Source organism: Giraffa tippelskirchi, chromosome 13 (genome assembly GCF_054371585.1).
Source record: "Giraffa tippelskirchi isolate mGirTip1 chromosome 13, T2T-mGirTip1v1.2.pri, whole genome shotgun sequence".
Lineage (NCBI taxonomy): Eukaryota > Metazoa > Chordata > Mammalia > Artiodactyla > Giraffidae > Giraffa > Giraffa tippelskirchi.
In genome coordinates this window covers 31,446,664-31,466,063 of record NC_137287.1, presented here as the reverse complement: position 1 = coordinate 31,466,063, position 19,400 = coordinate 31,446,664, and the positions used below count along the sequence as shown (strand labels likewise).

At 55.1% G+C, this 19,400-nt stretch overlaps 3 protein-coding genes and 2 long non-coding RNA genes across 5 annotated transcripts; all 5 read right to left on the bottom strand.

The window, feature by feature from the left end:
• Nucleotides 1–4,219: 4,219 nt before the first annotated feature.
• Nucleotides 4,220–8,557, bottom strand: LOC145533309 (uncharacterized). Its single transcript, XR_014073990.1, has 3 exons — nucleotides 7,659–8,557; nucleotides 5,082–5,192; nucleotides 4,220–4,834 (listed from the first exon to the last, which is right to left on the bottom strand). It is a non-coding gene; the product is annotated as an uncharacterized LOC145533309 (long non-coding RNA).
• Nucleotides 8,558–8,666: 109 nt separating this feature from the next.
• On the bottom strand, nucleotides 8,667–10,195 carry TNP2 (transition protein 2). Its single transcript, XM_081560398.1, has 2 exons — nucleotides 9,740–10,195; nucleotides 8,667–8,832 (listed from the first exon to the last, which is right to left on the bottom strand). The coding sequence occupies exons 1-2, from the start codon at nucleotides 10,125–10,127 to the stop codon at nucleotides 8,816–8,818; spliced, it is 405 nt and encodes a 134-aa protein (XP_081416524.1). The 5' UTR covers nucleotides 10,128–10,195; the 3' UTR covers nucleotides 8,667–8,815.
• Nucleotides 10,196–13,906: 3,711 nt separating this feature from the next.
• Nucleotides 13,907–14,313, bottom strand: PRM3 (protamine 3). Its single transcript, XM_081560397.1, has one exon. The coding sequence runs from the start codon at nucleotides 14,268–14,270 to the stop codon at nucleotides 13,995–13,997; it is 276 nt and encodes a 91-aa protein (XP_081416523.1). The 5' UTR covers nucleotides 14,271–14,313; the 3' UTR covers nucleotides 13,907–13,994.
• Nucleotides 14,314–15,601: 1,288 nt separating this feature from the next.
• LOC145533304 (protamine-2-like) lies at nucleotides 15,602–16,351 on the bottom strand. Its single transcript, XM_081560396.1, has 2 exons — nucleotides 15,994–16,351; nucleotides 15,602–15,789 (listed from the first exon to the last, which is right to left on the bottom strand). The coding sequence occupies exons 1-2, from the start codon at nucleotides 16,226–16,228 to the stop codon at nucleotides 15,740–15,742; spliced, it is 285 nt and encodes a 94-aa protein (XP_081416522.1). The 5' UTR covers nucleotides 16,229–16,351; the 3' UTR covers nucleotides 15,602–15,739.
• A 2,160-nt stretch (nucleotides 16,352–18,511) lies between these two features.
• On the bottom strand, nucleotides 18,512–19,008 carry LOC145533305 (uncharacterized). The gene is made up of 2 exons (XR_014073989.1): nucleotides 18,807–19,008; nucleotides 18,512–18,705 (listed from the first exon to the last, which is right to left on the bottom strand). It is a non-coding gene; the product is annotated as an uncharacterized LOC145533305 (long non-coding RNA).
• Nucleotides 19,009–19,400: the final 392 nt, after the last annotated feature.

The window sequence follows — 19,400 nt, the reverse complement described above, 5'->3', positions numbered from 1 at the left end:
TACCCCTCATTGACAATGCGGATGGCTACTTCGAAGAGTTCCCTCATTCCTGCGCACTAGGACCTCCTCCTCTCGGCCCCCTACTTGTTGCCACATGCTCACCCATCCCCATGGAGCCCCCTTCTTCATTTCATTTACTGTCACCCATGACGTGTTAGGTTCTTCCCAGGTGGCTCTAGTGGTAAAGAACCCGCCCACCAGTGCAGGAGACATAAGAGACGTGGGTTTGATCCCTGGGTCAGGAAGGTCCCCTGGAGAAGGAAATGGCAACCCACTCCAGTATTCTTGCCTGGAGAATCCCATGGACAGAGGAGCCTGGCGGGCTACAGTCCATGGGGTCACAAAGAGTCAGACGTGACTGAGGCGACTTAGCACGCACACATGTGATGTACTGGCCTAAACTGGCTGGGTAATAAATACTTTACAGTCCTTAGACCATTGGACTGACACCACGATCCAATCTGCCCATTTTACAGGTAGAGGAACTGAGGGGGAAGTCACTTGCCCAGGGGCATACAACTCAAGGGGCAGGGCGGAGGTTCATACCCAGGAGGTCAGACCCTAAAGCTTTCACCCGTGTTTGCTGTGCTGTAAATTCCCTTCCCACCTCCTCTACCCACCCTCCACCCCAACCGGATTCCTGGTGATCTCCAATCCTGGTCTGTCTTCTGGTAAAACAGTAGATACCAAAGAAATCAGAGAGATGCATTTGCATCCTAAGCCTGCCTGGGGAGGAGTGAGGACCATTCTACCGACTTCCCTCTTGTTTGTAAGCTTGGGGAGGCTCCAGGTCTTGGCAGTCAAGCCTCCATCTCCCTGTGTTTGGCTCTGGGCCCTTCTGAGTCTCAGTTGTCTTGCCTGTACAGTAGGCCTGGCCTCCTCCTCCCCCCGGCCCAAGCAGACTCTGGTTGTGCAAGAGCGGTGAGGCTGGCACAAGTTGCCAAGCACACGTGGGTTCTCCTCACCACCGACAGTGACAGTCACTACCACTTTGGTTTCATTTTCTAAAGCCCTGAGTTCAAAATGAAACCAAATCCAGATACCAAAAGGAGAAAGAAATACGCTGATTGACAAGCATCCGTCTCCTGGGCTGTTCTCCGTGGAGGGCTGGCCCTAGACTCGCAGGAAGCTGGGCCACGTGCCGTGGAGACCACAGGCCAGCAACTTGCCTGCGCTGGGCCTCATTGGCCCCAGCTACAAATGAGCTTTGGAAATTTTATGCCTCACAGAGCAGCATGAAAGCACAGCCCAAAGCAAGGGGCCAGGCACAGAGAAGGTGCTTCTTAGCACAAGTGACTTCTTGTCGCGGGGCAGGCGGTGCAGCCCTGTGTCCACAGCTTGCTGGGCCACAGCAGACGTGGGGGCTGGTTCTCCTCCCCCACCCTTGGCAGCCCTGGCAGGCGCAGAAGTGAGGGGCTTAGCCAACAGCTGGGAGGAGTCAAGATCTTGGCCCCCGGAGCTCAGTTTTTCAGTTTCTTTTTCTAGTTTTGGCAAAGTCCTGCTGGGAAAAGCAGCCCCTTCAGGTTGTGTAATCTTGAAACTGCCCTCTGCCCAGCGCTCCTCGGCCTTTCTTTACAACCAAGATTCCCATGGGAGTCTGTACCTCTGGGGGCCCCCCCAAGCAGTGGATCTTTGAGTGTGGCTTCTGGTTTCAATCTGTCACTTAATGAGCACATAGCCTGGGACCAGCTTCTTCACTTCTCTGTGGCTCGGTTTCTCATCTGCTCAATAGGGGTAATGACATTTATTTCACTCATTCAGTGTTTATTCAATAGGACATGACTGAGCAATTGAGCATACACACACATACACATATTTATTGAGTGACTACTATCTGCCAGGCACTGGGAACTCAGGGGTCTTCAAGCAGTCATAGGAGAAATAGGAAGTAAATTCATAAGATCAATTTAGATCATGGTAAGTGCTATGGGATAACAAACAGGGAAGAAGGAGCAACAGGGTTTTTGTGGGGTGTGAGCAAGAGTGAGATAAAGCAGTCAGGGAAAGCCTCTTGGTTAGAGGTTGGAGTTGAGGCCTTTCTAAATAAGGGGTGATGAGGATTCCAGGTAGAACAGCCAGTGCAAAGGGCCTGTGGTGGGAGTGACCGACAGGGTTGAGAATCAGAAAGGAGACACGTGTCATTGGTGTAGAGAGCAAGGTGGTGAGATATAGAGGTTGACAGGGGTCCAGTTGATGGCGCAGGCTTTGTGGGGACATGGGAAGGGTTTAGATTTCACCCTGACTGCAGGAGACATTCCTTCCGGCTCAGGAGACACTATAGGATTGGGCGTGGAAATAATCCTCTGGCTACTGACTTTCTGGACTGCTGAGATAGTAGCCACAGTGACGTATAGTGTAGGGGCTTGGGACACACCTCACAACTGTCCCTGACACCCCCCTCCCCCCTACGGATATCACCACACTAGCCCCCAAAATGGATTCAAAGACAGTCCTAAGGGGAAGCCAGGACACGTGTGCGTTGTAGAGAGCCCTGCTTGAGGAGCCCGAGACCTGAGTTCTGGGGTGAGCCCTCACTCCCCAGGGACCCAGGAAGAGGAGGCATCATTTGCTCAGCCGGCTGCGGTTCAGTTGACAGTCTGGGCATGTTGTCTTATTTACACCCCCACCCCACTCCTTGGCTTTCCTGGTGGCTCAGCTGTAAAGAATCCGCCTGCAAAGCAGGAGATGCGGGTAGACACGGTTTCAATCCCTGGGTTGGGAAGATCCCCTGGAGAAGGAAAATAGCAACCCACACCAGTATTCTTGCCTGGGAAATCCCACGGACAGAGGAGCCTGGCGGGGCTACAGTCTACGGGGTCGCAAAGAGTGGGACATGACTGAGCACGCACGTATGCATGCATGTGGTTCTGTGAGGTGGAAATTATGTTGCCACTTCCCAGATGAGAAAATTGCTCCTCGAAGAGCTGGTGGAACTTGGCGAGAGTGTCTTGGAGAGCCTGGGGCTTGGCCTCTGTCCACAGAGGCTGCTGCGTGACGTGAGGCAGTTGGTTCTAGTCCTGGCTGATCCTGATGGCAGATCACACGGAAACACACTTCCCGTGGAGGGGAGGGGACGCTCGAGCCCAAGGAGAGGGCTCTCGTCGGGCAGGAGAGGGGTCATAGCCTGAGCTGGTGGCTGGACTCCAGGTCCTGGGGAGACCTGGTGGGAACATTCCAGCAGGCCCGTGATCCCCGTGTGACGGGTGAAACAGGAGAGATGAGGTCAGAGATTATGTGGAGTATCCAGTATTAGCCGGCTTTCAGAATGCTGGTACTGTGTTCATAGCTGGAAAAAAGGAGGGCCTGGGAAGAGGACTTCTGAGAGCCCTGGTTGTGACACACCAGGTCTCAGTCCCAGCTCCCCACCCCTCCCCCTCCCTCGCTCCCACCCTCGCTGTGACTTCAGACAAGTTGCCTTAATCCAGCGGCCCAGAGGACTGTCACAAAGGCCAAGCCTGACAGGCCCAGTGCCTTTTCATCAATAAATCTCCCAGGACCTCACGCTGAGCAGATTTATTCTGTTTTTCCCACCATTCTAAGGCCCATCTGGTTCCCACCCTACCCCATCCCATAAGTGTCAAAGTAGGTGTCATGAGCTGTTGACAAGAACAACGGCAGTCACCTCTGGCAGCTGGCATAGAAGGGAAATAAGAGTTTGCAGAAGCTGTACAACTAGACACAAGGGCTGACTGTCACAGGTTGGGGACCTTGGGGGTGGGGGCAGGATGACTGTCACAGGTTGGGGACCTTGGGGGTAGGGGCAGGAGTCTTCTCAGCTTTAAGCCCACGCACTGTGAGAAAGCCATGGGGAGTGACAGGCACTGTGACAAGGGGCTCACCGTGTCCCAGTTCTCTCGCTTAAGGCCTGTTGCTTCAGGACACAGGCCAGCAGTAGATTTGTGGTGTGGGAAGCCCAGTATCTGCTGGCTCCAGAAAAGGCCCCTGGCCAAGCCAGCAGGGCTGAGCAGGCTCTGGGAGGAGGCGACCCTTGCCCCAAATTTATTTATTTATTTGGGCTTCCCAGGTGGCTCAGCAGTAAAGAGTCCACCTGCAATGCAAGCGATGTGAGAGACATGAGTTCGATCACTGGGTCAGGACAATCCCCTTCCCCCTGGGGAAGGGCGTAACAACCCACTCCAGTGTTCTTGCCTGGAGAATCCTGTGGACAGAGGAGCCTGGAGGGCTACAGTCCATGGGGTCACAAAGAGTCGGACCCGACTGAAGCGACTGAGCACATTTATTTGTTAATGGTGCACAGGCTACTCCCTGGTTGCTGTGAGCAGGCTCCTCATTGTGGTGGCTTCTTTGGTTGCAGAGCACAGGCTCTAGGTGAGCAGGCTTCAGCCATTGCAGCGCATGGGCTCAGGAGCTGCAATTCACAGGCCCTGGAGCACAGGCTCAGCAGCTGTGGCTCAGGCTTAACTCCTCCTCAGCATGTAGGATCTTCCCAGGCCAAGGACTGAACCCGTGTCCCCTGCATTGGCAGGTGGATTCTTAGCCACTGGGCCACCAGGGAAGTCCCTTGACCCGAATTTTAAAGAACAAGCAAAACTCAGCCCAAGGAGAAGCAGGCAGAGCACTTCTGGCAGAGCGTGGCAGTCAGCAGAGGCCTGGAGGCCACAACTTGAGGACCTGCATGGTAGGTGGTGGGAGAGGAGGCTCCCGGAAGTGGAGGGGTGCCAGTGCCACCTGCACAGTTTACAGGCCGAGGCTCAGCTGGGGACAGCAGCTGGCGGCTAGCGTTGGCCTCTCCATGCCCCGGGGTAGTGAGTCCCTCTGGGAAGGGCCTCCTGGATCCTCTCGCCTAGCCCAGCAGGCCCAGAAAGGACGAGCGCTGTCAAGAAAAGATAACAGCACTCTGCAGACACAGAGTTTACATTTAGCATTCCTGCGCTATCTCTTTCCAGAGTCGACAGAGCTTTGCTGAGCGCTTACTACATCTCCCCTGATGCTCCTTCCTTTTCTCCCTAATTTACTTTTTCATGTCTTTGTAGAAAATAAAGCATCTCCCCTCCCCCGACATATCCCCAGGCACCCGCTTAGTCTGTGTCCTTCCACATCTTGTCTAAGCACTTACATACCTGCTTTTTCCCCCATAAAAGTACAGTGTTGCTTTGTGTGGAATTTTGCCCTCCCTCGATGGTGTTTCTTTCTCCATCTTGCCTTTTCACCCAGCAGCATGTCGTGGCAATCTGGAGGGATTGCACAGAGGTCAACCCCATTTTAAAAACTGCACAATAGTCCTCAGTGAACCTGCATGTTCACTAGCCCTCCTGTGGATCGTTTGCGGTTTTTTGCTCTCGCAAGCCACGAGGCCCTGAACTCTGGCACATGTGTGTGAGAAACGCTTTGTGCACTTCTCATAGACACCTCCCAGTCGCCTGCCAACCTGCGTATGCACGTCTGCCCTCTTGGCAACTGCATTCAGTCATATCTGTTTTGCTGGGCCCTCCCAGTACCTGGTATCATCCAGCCTTTTCTGGGTTTGCCCATTCAGCGGGTGTATAAGTGGCATCTCACTGTCTGCACCTTCTTTCCTTTGTTCATCCAGTATTTGCTGGGCACCTAACATGTGCCCAGGCCCCATGCTGGGACAGGGGTACAGCAATCAAGAACAGCACGATGCCTTGGCCTTCTTTGCAGAGTGAAAGAAAGCGACAGTGTTGGTCCCTCAGTCATGTCCGACTGTCTGGGACCCCGTGGACTGCAGCCCACCAGGCTCCTCTGTCCACGGGATTTTCCAGGCAAGAATACTGGGGTGGGTTGCCATTCTCTCCTCCAGGGGATCTTCCTGACCCAGCGACCAAACCCAGGCCTCCCGCATTTCAGGCAGAGTCTTTACTGCTTGACTTTCCTGGTGGCTCAGACGGTAAAGCGTTTGCCTACAATGCTGGAGACCCGGGTTCAATCCCTGGGTTGGGAAGATCTCTTGGAGAAGGAAATGGCAACCTACTCCAGTATTCTTGCCTGGAAAATCCCATGGATGGAGGAGCCTGGTGGGCTACAGTCCATGGGGTCACAAAGAGTCGGACACGACTGAGCGACTTCACTTCACTTCACTTCACTTTACTGCTTGAACCAAGGCTCAGAGAGGTAAAAAGTCCTAGGGTCACCCAGTGAGGGAACAGAGGAGCCGAATCTACAGAGCTTGAGGTATTCTTTCCTCCTGAATCGTATCTCTAATAGGCATCTCAGCACTACAGAGGCTCTGTACCCTCTTCCCTGGCTGTTCCTCCCTCCACCCCTAGGACTGTTGGGTCCTCTTAGGGGGGGCTCCCCAGGCAGCTGAGCGAGCAACCCCACCATAGTCAGGGCTGAGTCTGTTTCCCAGACCTCACTTCACCCCAACATCCCAACATGGGGAGAATGTGCCAGGCCCTTCGGTGGCTGAAGTTAGCATCTACTTCTCTCTGTTTCCTGAATTTGGGTTTCCAGCAGGCCTGCCCCCAAACTACTGCTGCCGCCACCCCAAACCAAGCAAGCAAAAGAATGAATCTGTGGTTTGATTTTGCTCCTCTTGTCACTGTGTGTCTGACGGCGGGAGGGTAGCTGTGCGCCTGCAAGTGCTTGCTTGTGTTTCATTGTGTGGGAGGGGAGGCGTGTGAGAACCTGTGTGTGTGTGGAGGGGGGGTGTGTACTTGGGAGTCCTCAAGTGAACCTCGGGCTCTGCGTCTGAGTGACTTTGAATGGCAGTTTCTTTGTATATATGACTGGGTGTCTGTGTTACTGAGGCACTTCTTTCTGAGTGTTGGTTTCAGGGAAATGTGGGGTCGGAATGGGTCCATAAAGCACACTTGTGACGCAGTCCGTCTGCTTCCCAGTTCACTTCCTCTATTACAGAGTTGATGTCTCTGCAATAGAGCTCCTGCCTTCTGTGATGGTATCAGACAAGGACACTGTCCAGGGAATAGGGAAGTCCTCTGGTGAGTGGGTCTGAAAGTCCCTGACCTTATCCTCTGACCCTCTGCCTCCACCTCCTCCCTTAAAACTTGCCCTCTAGAAATGCTTCCCAACCTCTTCTGCACAGAGGGGTTTCGGTGAATATCACGGCTTTCTGTGGCCTTGCTTTTTTGTTTGTTTATTTGTGCTGGGTCTTCTACCCAAGGGCTTTCTCTAGCTGCGGTGAGTGGGGGCTACTCTGTAGCTGTGGTGCACGGGTCTCACTGCAGTGGCTTCTCTTGTTGCAGAGCACGGGTTCTAGGGCCCGCGGGCTTCAATAGTTGTGGCTCATGGGCTTAGTTGCTCCATGACATGTGGAATCTTCCCAGACCAAGGACCAAACCCGTGTCCCCTGCCTTGGCGGATGGATTCTCAACCACTGGACCACCAGGGAAGTTCCAAACTTAGGTTTTCAAACAGGGAACCAGGAGGTTTGGGGCGAAGCAGGAATCTCTGACCTCAGAACTTCCCTCCAAGAGGAACGTCTCTGTTGCCACTCTTGGTCCAGGCTCTGCTCCCTCCCTCCTGGCCACACGCTGCCCACAGCACTTCCTCTTGTCCCTCTGTCCCCTGCCAGTCAGTCTCCACACAGCAAAGATGCTCGACCCTGTTGCTTGCCTGATTAAGACCTCCCGTGACTTATTGCACCAAATAAAATCTCCAGGCTCCCCACGGCCTGCAAACCCTGCATGGGCCTGGCCCCCGCATGGTGCTCCCACCTGCTGGCGGCCGCCCGCACACCTGTGCCGGCTGCTCCAGTCTTTGGAATATCTCAGACACCTTCCTTCCTCCCTCCAGGCTTCGCACATGCTTCTCCCTTGGCCTGCAGTGTGCTTTCCTCGGGTCTCCATCTCCTTGAACTCCGTCCCCACCCACAGCCGCACCAGGGTTGCTCTGTGTTACACCCAGACCAGCTTGCTTGATTCTGCTTCTTGTGACCGGTGCATGTTTAGTATTTGGCTATGTCCGGCCTTAGTTGCGGCATGCGGGATCTTTCCTTGCAGCTCGTGGGCTCCACAGCGTGCAGGCTCTGTACCTGTGGCACATGGGCTCTCTAATTGTGGCCTATGGGGATCAGTTCCCTGACCAGGGATTGAACCCACGTCCCCTGCATTATTAAAAGGTGGATTCTTAACCACCGGACCATCAGGGAAGTCCCATGACTGGCAAATCTTGTGCTTATATATTTGTGTTCTTTCTGTGGATGTGGTCTTTTGTTTCAGCCCAGCCCCTGAAAGCACTGGGTCCCTTATGTGTTGAAACAAATGAGGCTCAGAGAGGTTGATCACCAACCCAAGGGCACACAGAAGGCAAACAAAATGAGCCAGGATTCAAACTCAGGATGCTCTGGACTGAAAAGCACATGTTCTTAACCCCCTTCCTGCCTGTCTCCTGCCATGCTTCTGGCCTGCCGACTCTGCGTGTGGATATGAACAGTGTGTGGGCCCGAGGGTGTCCCGTGTGTGAGTGTGCATATGCACATGGGAGCATATAACACAAAGGAGGGCTCTGCCCAAGCAGGGTGTTGCCCATCTACACCAAAGGCTTCTTGGTGTGTTTACCTCCCATTCATTTCTGCTCCACGTGAGGACTGATTCCTTACATTATTATGAGATCCCATCCCAAGGCATGTCCCTCCTCCCTACCCAACCTCTTCCCTGCTTTGTGCTTCCATCCAGACCCCCCAAAACACGACACATTTTATGAAATGACTCAAGGATAAGTCATCCAGTGTACAAGCTTTAATCAATGTTGCATAGAAATCACTGTAGTAACATGTTCCTGCAAAGTTTACTTCTTCCTTCTAGCGTTCCACGTGTGATGGCGTTTCTCATCTGGGTGAAACCAACACAGGAACAAGCCATGGGGTGTCCTCTCAGTTGTACTTTCGTCCTAAGGGATAGGAATAGGAAAGGGAGCCTTTAATACCTGAGTGCTTCCTGAGGTCACTTAACCCTCTTCCTCCTTTGGGTTTTGGATACTCATGTGTAATCAAATATTGGGCAGGGCTAGAACTGACACAGTCATCAGGGTCCTTTTGACTTGTGAATCCATCCATTTATCATACACCCATGAATTTAACCCAGTCCAACATTCATTTCATTCTTTAAACCACGTCCAGTCTACTCATCCAGTCTACCAATCCCACCATCTTTCTTTCGTCCATTGGTCCAGTTAGTCCATTCAGCCAGTTTGCCATCCAGTCAGTTTGTCTCCCTATTTATATATCCACTAACCTGATCCTCCACCCACCTAGACAACCATTTTTTAACCAATTCATATCCTCTGAATATTCATGCCTCCAGATATCCAATTGTGTTCAAACCCTTATCTACTCAGCCATCTGCCCAGCCAACTGATTCATTCACCCTCCAGTGAGTGCATCAGTCAATCTAGAAATCTGATCACATCCCTTCTGATTCTGTCACTTAATGGATTCATTCTATCCCCTCATCCTTCCGCTCACCCATCCACTCAAGCAACCATCTAATCCTTCTACCCGCCCCCTATCTAACAGACCTCCTAATTATTCATCTACCCAGCCTTACTCACCTCTCCTAGCTAATCTGCCATTTGTCCATCCTTCCAATCAACCCATCCAATTAAAGAGCTATTCCATCAACACATCATATATATGCAACTGCCATAGTTCCCTCTCCCTCTTCACCCTTGCCTGTGGGTCCTGTGTGCTCTGACTTGGCAGAGGCAGCCTTCACCTCACTGCCCCTACAGCCCTGCTGGGCTGAGCACTCCCCTTCTCTGGGGGAGCCCTGTGAAAGGCCACCGGCTTGAAAGATACCTGAGCTCTGCCTCTTTCTTTTGTACACCTGCTTGCTCCTCTTGACCTGCTTCCTCTTGATCACCTTTCCCTCCAAGTTCTTTCTGTTCTTGGAGCGGCTGCAAGAGTGGGTGATGGGCCGCGAAGGACACTGATGGGAGTGCATGGTGTATCTGTGGCGCCTCAGAGGAGGGCTGGGGCCTGGGCTCTGGCCCTGATTGCCAGCGGGGCTGCGGTGGCTCCTCGGGCGCTGGCTGGAGCTCCGGCTGCGGCTGTGGCAGCTCCGGCTGTGGCTGCGGCTCTGGCAGTGGTAGCTGCAGCTGCACTGGTTGCAGGCATGGCTTTGGGGCCGAGAGTTGCTATGGGGCTGGGTATGGGTGTTGGGAAGGCTCTGTGTCTTGGTGTCCATGGAGGGGGGCGGCCTCACTTAGAGGAGCAGAGGCCACCTCCTTCTCCTCTTCTGGCAGACCCAGCTTCACAGAGGCCCTGGCAGCCCCTGGTTATATAGTTGGGGCTGATTGTGATGGCACAGGGTGGGTGTGTAACAGATGTGGCCTAACGGGGAACAAAGCCCTCTGCCCTCATCCTAACCTGCAGGGTGGGGCAGCTTTCAAAGGGCGTATCTGTGGGTTGAGAGCAGGGACCCTCAGGTCAGGTGGAGCTGGGTCCACACCCCAGGTCTGCTGCTGCTTTTCCTTCTGATCTCTTCCTCCCGGGCATCCACCTCTCCAAGTCCCAGTTTCCCTGCCTTGGTAGAATGGGGCATAGGGACACCTACCCCCTCCTCAGGGCCAGCCCACAGTGAGAACTCAATAAACGTGTCCGAGCATGCCCAGTCTTGTTCTGGCTCCATGCAGGCAGTCTGGAATCCAGGCACACAGCCCTGACCCCAGTAGAGTGGGGATGGGTGGGCGGTCAGTAAGGAAGACAACCGCCACCCAGGTGGGTGTGCGTTGGGCCATGGATGCCTCCTCAGGTGGAGGGTAAGAGTAACCAAAGGTGTGGCTGTATGGCAGAAACCAACACAATATTGTAAAGCAGCTATCTTTCAGTTAAAAATAAACCAATAAATAAATGAATAAAACTTAAAAAAACAAAAGAGTAACAAAAGGCATTGACGGTGGTCCTGGGGCCTGCCTGACAAGCCCGCCTCCCCAGCAGGATTTAAAGCTGGGAAATCCAGAGTCAGGTTCAAAGCCCACTCTGTTCTGATATCCTGTCTTGGGTCTGTTGTTTTGAGGCCTGGTTTCCCTGTTGGACAAAGGGCTGTCATCCCTTCCTTCCTGGCATTCTTGTGAGCCTGAGACGCCTGTCAAACCACAGGAGGCTTGAAAACCGTTCTCCTGCCTCCTGCCTGCCAACTCCACTCCCCTCCCCTCCCTGCTAGCACAGCCCCATTGTGCACCCCTGCTCTGACCTGCCAGCCCCTGGGGAAGAAAGCCCACCCCGTGCGTGCACACACGGCCTGGTCAGAGCTCCTTAGTCTCTTTCTCTCCACAGCCACCCACGCCTCCGCATGCCTCGGTCAACCCTTGGTCTTAACTCTTGGCCCCCAACCCTCCCCACAGCTCAACCTCTGGAAGCTCCCTCCATCTCCACCTTCCCTCCCCCTAGCAGAACCCCCAGCCCACGTCTATTGCTCATGCACAGCTTTGCTATCATCTGCTTTTATTGTAGTTTATTTCTTCATAAATGTGTCAGATCACATGGTGAAAATCACCCTCCTTTACAGAACACTTCCTATGTGGCTGGGCTCCAGGCCCCACCCCTTCTAGGCGGCTTTGTCCATGAGTCTTAGTGACCTTCGTACTGGGCTGAACAGAGTCCCCCAAAAAGATGTGTCCACGTCCCAACCCCTGGAAGCTGTCAATGGGACTGTATTTGGAAAAGCCTCTTTGCAGATGTAATTAAGGATATTTAGAGCATCCTGGATTATCCAAGTGCACCCTAAATCCAAAGGCAAATGTCTTTATAAGAGAGAGAAGAGAAGGCTCAGGGAGAAGGGGCCACGGGAATGCAGAGGCCCAGATTAGAGCCATGCCGCCACGAGCCATGGGGACACCTGGGCTGGACAAGGAGAGGGAGTCTTCCCTGGGGCCTCCGGGGCCTGTGGTCCAGAGAACTCCTTGTTTTCAGACTTCTGGCCTCTGGAAGGCGAAAGGATATATTTTAAGCTGCCAGGTTTTTGATCATTTTGTTACAGCAGCCCTGAGGAACTAATATTACAGTTTACAAAGAGGGAGCAGGCTCAGAGAAGTTGAATGACCAGCCCGGAGCCCCACAGCTAGTCAGTGGCAGAGCCAGGATTCGGGCTCAGGCTTGGCCGCCTCCAGTCCAGCCTTGTGGTCACTAAGGCCTCCATGGGGATTAAGGGGGCGTGAGTGGCCCTGTTCTAGTGTGCCTGCCTTGTGTGGGCCCAGGGCTGACTGGGGACCACGCTGTGAAGACTGTCTAGGTGTCCATCCCTCTCCTCCCTGCTCCCTCCACTCTTCCACTCTGACTGCCCACTTCCCCACCCTCGGTGAGAGAGAGTGAAGTGAAAGCCGCTCAGTTGTGTCCGAATCTTCAGTCGTGTCCGAATCTTTGCGACCCCATGGTCTATACAGTCCCTGGAATTCTCCAGGCCAGAATACTGGAGTGGGTAGCCTTTCCTTTCTCCAGGGGATCTTCCCAACCCAGGGATCGAACCCAGTTCTTCCGCATTGCTGGCAGATTCTTTACCAATTGAGCTATCAGGGTGGAACAGAGACTGTGGTTTATTAATCTTGGGCCCGTAGTGACTTGCATGGTGCCAGGCATACAGCAGGGACTTCATGAGTGTTGGCTGGGCAGGCGAATGGACGGGTGGATCTGTGGGCCTTGGACAGAAGTACAGAGCTGCTGTGTTGCTTGGTTGGGATGGGAATGGATAGTCAGCCAGCAGGGCCGCCCGCTTCAGGCCTCCCCTGCCCTGCTCTGTCTCCAGGCCTCAGTTGTGGCCTCCACCCTCTGAGGATCCCAGGACCTCTCCTTACCCCTCACACCATCCCTGGAGACACCACCTCCCCACCCCTCCCAGAAGCCCCAATCAGAATCCTTCTCCATAGCCCACCAGACTGGTGCTTGGGGGCTGTGGAGGGCGGAGGGTGGAGATCACGTTTGTTATTTCTATTGGAAAGAAAAGGGTTAAGGGAGCCATGGCCAGGAGGGGCAACCGGTGCATTCCACTGCTTCTAAGGAATGCCTGCCTGAGGGACCCAGGTCTGGGTCTCTGTCCTTGTCTGCCCCTTTCTGTGGGCTTCCTTTGCCCGCCGCCCTAATGAGAGCATCGGCTCTGTCCCACTGCGGGACCCCTTGAGCAAGGCAAAAGCGAGCCTCTCGCAGGGGTTCCGACGGTCTCCTTGAGCATGAGGATGGCAGCAGACCCAGTGGCTGAGAAGGACTCAGACTCCTCCACCTGCTCTGTCCCCCAAAACCAGGGTCCGTGAGGCAGATGGGACCCCCGTGGCTCCAGCTGCAGTGCTCGTCTCGGCAAAACACTCGCTACGTGCCAGGCCCAGTCCCTCCCCAGCATCTCAGTCACCTCTCCTGACCCACTGACCTGCGGGGTCACTAGTGTTAACAGACAGACAGGGACTTGCTCAGTGTCAGGCAGCGAGCGCAAGCAAACTGGCAGCAGGTCTGCTGAGCTCCCGAGTCCATACTCTTGAGACTCTCCAGGGTCTTTCCTGGCGGCCTAGTGATGAAGACTCTGCACTTCCACTGCAGTGGGCAGGGAGGAGGGCTTCGATCCCTGGTCAAGGAACTAAGATCCCACATGCCTCGTGATGCAACAACCACTCCCCCCCCCCAATAAAAATACTGTCCACGGTTAGAAAAGCAGTGGGGGTGTGCTGAGGGAGATGACGCTTTCCCACCAGGTGCTCAGACTTGGAGAGGAGTCCTCCCTGGAGGTGGGGCATGCTAAGGTGACTTTCTCGCCCAGGCTGCCTCGTGCTCCCCCCCCCCACAGCAGGGGACAGCGGCTGAGAGGTCTTGGGGAGTGGACCTTGCGAGAACTTGTGGCTGGGGTTCAGGGACAGGGGTCACTGCTCTTCATCCTCCCTACACACGCGCGCGCGCGCGCACACACACACACACACACACACGGTACCAGTCACAGGGGTTGGGGGTCGTGGCGAGGGCAAGGACAGACAGGTGGAGGAGGACTCCATGGAGACTCTTTATTGACTCTTTTCTGAAATCTCTCTCCTCTCCGAAACGGTGGCAGTCTCCTCTTCGCCAGCCTCGTCGCGGGTCAGGAGCACGTCTGCTTGGGCTCGGGGCTCTGCTGGGCCTCCAGGTCGGCGTCTTCTGCCCCTTCTTCCTGCTGCCCAGCCTCCATCAGCAGCAGCTTGCCCTGCACCGGGAGCTCCTCCTCTTCTCCTTCCTCCTCCTCCTCGCCCGCCTCCTCCTCCTCTCCCTCCGACGACAAGGAGAAGTTATCCTGGCTCACGCAGGCTACGAGCTTCTTCATGGAGGATTCGTGGCCCCGACCGTGGCCCATGCCAAGCTTGGCACAGCGGGAACCCATCACCCACCTTGGCTGCCTCTCTGGACTGGGAGGAAAGGCCACTGGAGGGGTACGGAGGGGCCGCTGAGGGTGGTAGGCAGAGCGCTGACATCACAAAGGGCCTCCCACCCGGGAGCCTCCCGCCCTCGGTGACCTGAGTCAGAGCCGACACCCCACTCAACCCAGGCCGCCAGCTGCCCCGCCGAGGCAAGACGGCCACAAGGCAAGGCTGAGGCGAGACTGTGGGCCCACACAGCCTCCATCCAGCTTTGTTTGCCCTGGCAGGGGTCCCCTGCTTTGTGCTGGGATGAGAGTTGGGGATAGAATTTCCACAAGCAGGAGAGCACACAGACTCCTCCCCACACCCCAGAAGCGCCCAGCCCGAGAGAGCTGTTGACAGTATGGGATGAAAGGCAGGCTGGAGGGAGCCTTCCAGGGAGCCTGGAAGTGTCTGGTTTCTTGACCCGGGTGGTGCCTTCACAGACATTCCTAAATTGTATGTGTCTTACGATTAAAACAAAAAAAAACTACAGAAAACCCTACTCTTTCCTGTTCTCCAAAACAACCCTTTAAAGTCAGCGGCCCCCATAAGCCCTCCAGGTCACCAATCTCTCTAGGCACACGGGTCCATCCAGCCCAGTTTTAGCCAGGAAGCAGATTAAGTCTCCTTGGTCATTCCTGAGCACTGGGAATCCATTCTCCGACATGATCCATAATTGAGATCTTGTCCCAAACCCTCAGTGGCTGTGGTCGGCTGAATAAGGACCCTCCCAGGATGGTAAGATTATCCTGGGTTATCTGGGCGGGCCCCGAATGCAACCATAAGTGTCCCTGTTAGAGGGAGGTGGAGAGATTTCACACAGGGAGCGGAGACTGGAGATGTGGCCACAGCAGAGGGACTCCAAAGGGTTATAAGAAACCATCAGAAGCTCGGAGGAGGAAGGAATGGACTCTGTCCTGGATGAGGGTCCCATCTCAATTCTAGTGGCCCACGCCGCCTCACCCCGTTCCACCCTTTGCCCTTTCATTCCCCCTGCCCCCATGCTGGCCTTGTTCCCCATCTTGTCTCGGTTCACACTTGCCCCCCGCTGCCCATCACCCTATCAGATTCTTCAGGTGACTAGGGAGTTGACCAGGAAATGGGAAGGTCTAGGGGGAGTTGCGTGGCCTTGGGCGTCATGATGGCTCCAGGTGACCAGACGCCCCCGGGGTCACAGGAGAACACACCAGCATGCAGCACTCAGGGGATGAGCCCCCCTGCCCCAGCCGCTCCCCCCTCCCCTGATCCCATGGGGAATAGAAGCCGTGCGTTTGTGCCTTCATGCAAAAGAGACCCTGACAAGGCTAGCAAGTTTCTTATCTCAAGCTCTTTATTTGGCAGATGACTTTTGCTCGTTTTACTCAAGATCTTGTGGGCTCCGAGGGGGACTTGCTATGGTCTCTCCAGGTGCTTCCCAGCAGGTGACTCTTTCTGGTGGGCCCAGGGAAGCTTAGAGCTGCCTTCCGCATCTCCTCCTCCTCCTCTTCATCCTTCGGCAGCCTTTTGGAAAAAGTTCTAGTTACAGGGCCATCTAGGGAATGGGGGGTGGGGGTTGCTGCCCGGGTGGGGTGGGGGCACAGGATGAGGGGGCTGTCAGACAGGGTGGGGCCCCAGCGCTTCAGGAGCCACCCACTGCCCACCTGAGCCCTGGCCTAGAGGCCTGGGGGGTGCCCAGGATGGGAGCGCAGGGGGGACCCGCCGCACCTCTGCGGCGCCTCCTGTGCCTGCAGGCGCGTCTCCGGCGCCTCCGGCAGGGGCACTGCCGCGTGTGGCTCCTGTGTCTGTAGTGGTAGCAGCCTCTGTGAGTCCTCCCGTAGACCGGAATGTCCTCCTGCCCCAGCTCCCGCGCCTGATCTGGGCGCTCCGACTCGCCCTGCTGCCCGGAGCCCTGCTGCCCGGGTGAACTTTCAATCGGACTCCTCACGTGGCATCGGACCATCGTGCTGGAGGGGTCACGGGTGGGCGACTGGGGCTGAGGCGGCAGCTGGCCTTGGGGGGGCGGGGGAGGAGGCTGAGGCCTGCCCCCTGCTCTTGGTATTAATAGTGTTGGTCGGGTCTGTCCGCAGCTCTTCAGGGGGACTTGTATATAAAGGGGGCCCCCCCACTGTGACTTGGCGGCCCCACCCCACCATTGTCCCCACCTGGGCCCCTTCTGTGAAAGCAGCACAGGGTGCGGGCAGCCAACTCCTCACCCCGTAAAATGTGTCCCCCGTGCCTCGAAACCAGGGGACAAACCCTCCGAAGACGAGTGCCAGCCTCCTTGTCTGGATCCAAGCCCGCACCCTGCCCCTCCCCCAGCTCCTGGGGGCCCACATGTGGTTGTTCCTGAAGCTTCCTTGCTGCCTTTGCAGCCAGTGCTGTGGCCTCCCGGGGGCTGGGAAAACAGGGGCTTATCTGTCCACAGGGTTATCTTGTGCTCACTCTGTGCCAGGAATTCCACAGATTCCATACATTCACTCCTTAAATGAGGCAGGAAGAGGTTAAGTGACTGACTTGCTCATGGTCCCTGCAGATAACAGCCAAGGCCAGGCTTCAGAGTCCATATGCCCTCAGCCCTTCACCCGCTCCCCAGCCTGGGACACACGTTTCCCTCCCCCCAAAATGTACCCATCTTCCCTCCACCCCTGGACTCCTGTTGAGCCTCTCCCGGTGCTTGGAGGACCCATGAAAATCCAGAATCAGAACCATAGCAGCTGCGGGGAGGACATGGTAGGCAGATGAATGCCTACCAGGCAGACAGGCACAAGGGACTTTCTTAAGAGTGACTTAAGGAGATGGAAAGATTATCTGGGTCCTAGATTATCCTAGGTCCTAATTATCCTACATTATCTGGGTGGGCTCAGGGTGGGTTCTGCAAAACCACATAGATCCTTATAAGATGGAAGAGGGAGGCGGGAGGGTCACAGGAAGAGATCTGACGATGCTAAGCCACTGGCTTTGAAGATGGAGACAGGGGCTCTGAGTCAAGGAACACAGTTGCTGGCAAGGAGCTGGGAAAGACAGGTTATTATGCTTCTGAAAAGGAACCTGCTCGCACCTTGAGTTTTAGCCCCATAAGGCCCATGTAAGACAATAAATTTGTACTGTAAGCTATGAAATTTGTGGTGATTTATTTACAATGGCGATAGGAAACTTTTGAGGCTTCCTATCCTTCTTAGTGCTCTCAGCCTCCCCCAGGGCACTTGCTCAAAATATGAATGCCCAGGGCTTACCCCTAGACCCTACTAAGTCAGCATCTCCACCACTGGCGCTTGATCTACTTGTAAAAGCTGACCCAGGGGGGTCCACGTTCAGCCTTCCTGCCAGCATCTTTCTGACCGGCTATGAAACCAATTGAGTGGTTGGGTCATGGAAGCTTGTTCATCTCCTGGCTCAGTGGCCTCACCTGCCAGGACGGGGCCGTCAACACTGCCTTGCAGGTTGGGTGTGAGGCTTGGAAGTGGTGAATGCCCTACTGGGCTCCATGGTGCTCATAAATGGAAGTCGGGCCATGATGTTTCTGTGGCCCTGTCACTAGGCAACTGGGTCAGAGTTCTGGTTACTGATAAAACGCCCTGTGCCAAATTGCTGTGCCATGAGATGATCGTGACTCAAGTTCTCATGTTAATGATCTGAGCCAGGGGACAGCAGTGTTTCGTGAATCACCTTCACATCTCAGAGAATCATATGGTTGAGTGGAGCAAGTTACTTGTGTTTCGTCCACCCGGGATGAGGATATTGTACCTGATTAAATGATAGCTTAGCTCAACCACTGGACAAGTTACTCTCACTGTACCCAGAGACATCAACTTTTTAAACAATGGGAAACCTCAACATTGGGCACCTTAGGGACTGGTGGGATGTATCCATGGCTGGTGAATCGAGCTTGAGCTGGGAAATGGCTCTTGGCTCTTGGGGAGGTGGACAGCAAGCAAGCCCTAATGGAAGCATTTGCCAATTTCTGTGGCCCATCTCAAGCTGCCGGTAGAAAGCCACGAGCACAGAACTGGGAAGGGATGTGTTCATAAACCAGCACAGCTCCCGTCACCACTGGAAAGGGGTCTTTAAAGGACTAGGGGCTGGGAGGCAGCTTTGGGTTGTGACTTGGGAGTAGTCGAGTTTAGAACAAGATCCAGCGTGAACCATCCTTTGTGTCCCCTCTACCTGGCGTCCCCAACCCTCTCTCCTTGCTCCCCCCCCCGCCCCCCCGGAGTCCCTCAAAGCAAAGAGTCAAAGAGTGGAATGATGTCTTTCAACATTTATTGACAGGTGGCATTGTTCGTTAGCAGGCTCCTGTTCATATCATTGGAACGGTGGCATGTTCAAGATGTGGCAAGAGGGTCTTGAAGGCTGGTCTTTCAGGCAGGAGTGCGGTGGTCTTGCTACTGTGCGGTTACTGTCTTGTACACCTTACAATGGTGTAGCGGCGGCAGCACGCTGCGGAGAACCAGAGGGCAAGAGGACACTTCAGCACAGCCGGAACCCCCAGCCCCACCCCAGCTCCCTAGCCCCTACCCCCAAGGATGGACCCTCTTCACCTCTCCTCCTGCGTCTCCGACCAAAGCGCCTCCTTTGTCTGCGATATCTTCGTCTCCGGCGGCGGCATCTGCTCCGGCTACGGGTGCGGCAGCATCTGTATCTGGCCATGGTGCTGGGTGGATTCGGCCTGGATGCTCAGAGCAGAAGATACCACCTCGGTCGAGCCAGCCAACCTGTGAGCAGGTGGAACTTGTGGGCTGTGAACCAGGGGCTGACTCCCCGGCCTCTTATATAGATGCGGGGAGACCCCTGGTCATTGTGAGGTCACAGAGACCCAGACCTCACAGACCAGGGTTAGAGCCGGCCACATCATGCCCATATATGGGCATGTGGGAGGTGCTTGGTGAGGGAGGGCGGGGCTGTGATGTGTAGGGGCGGGGCTGTGATGTGCAGAGGGCGGGGCTGTGATGTGCGGTGGGGCAGGGAGGCAGGGGGGCGGGAGGGTGGCCCTCCAGGTCATTGGAGGGGGGTGGAGACGAGGTGACTTTTTCTTTGTAAGGACACTCACTCGCTCATCCACTCAGTCAGTTTACAGAGTATCACTGAGCACCTACTGTATGCCAGGTTCCGGTGAGGCCCTGGCAGATGGTGGT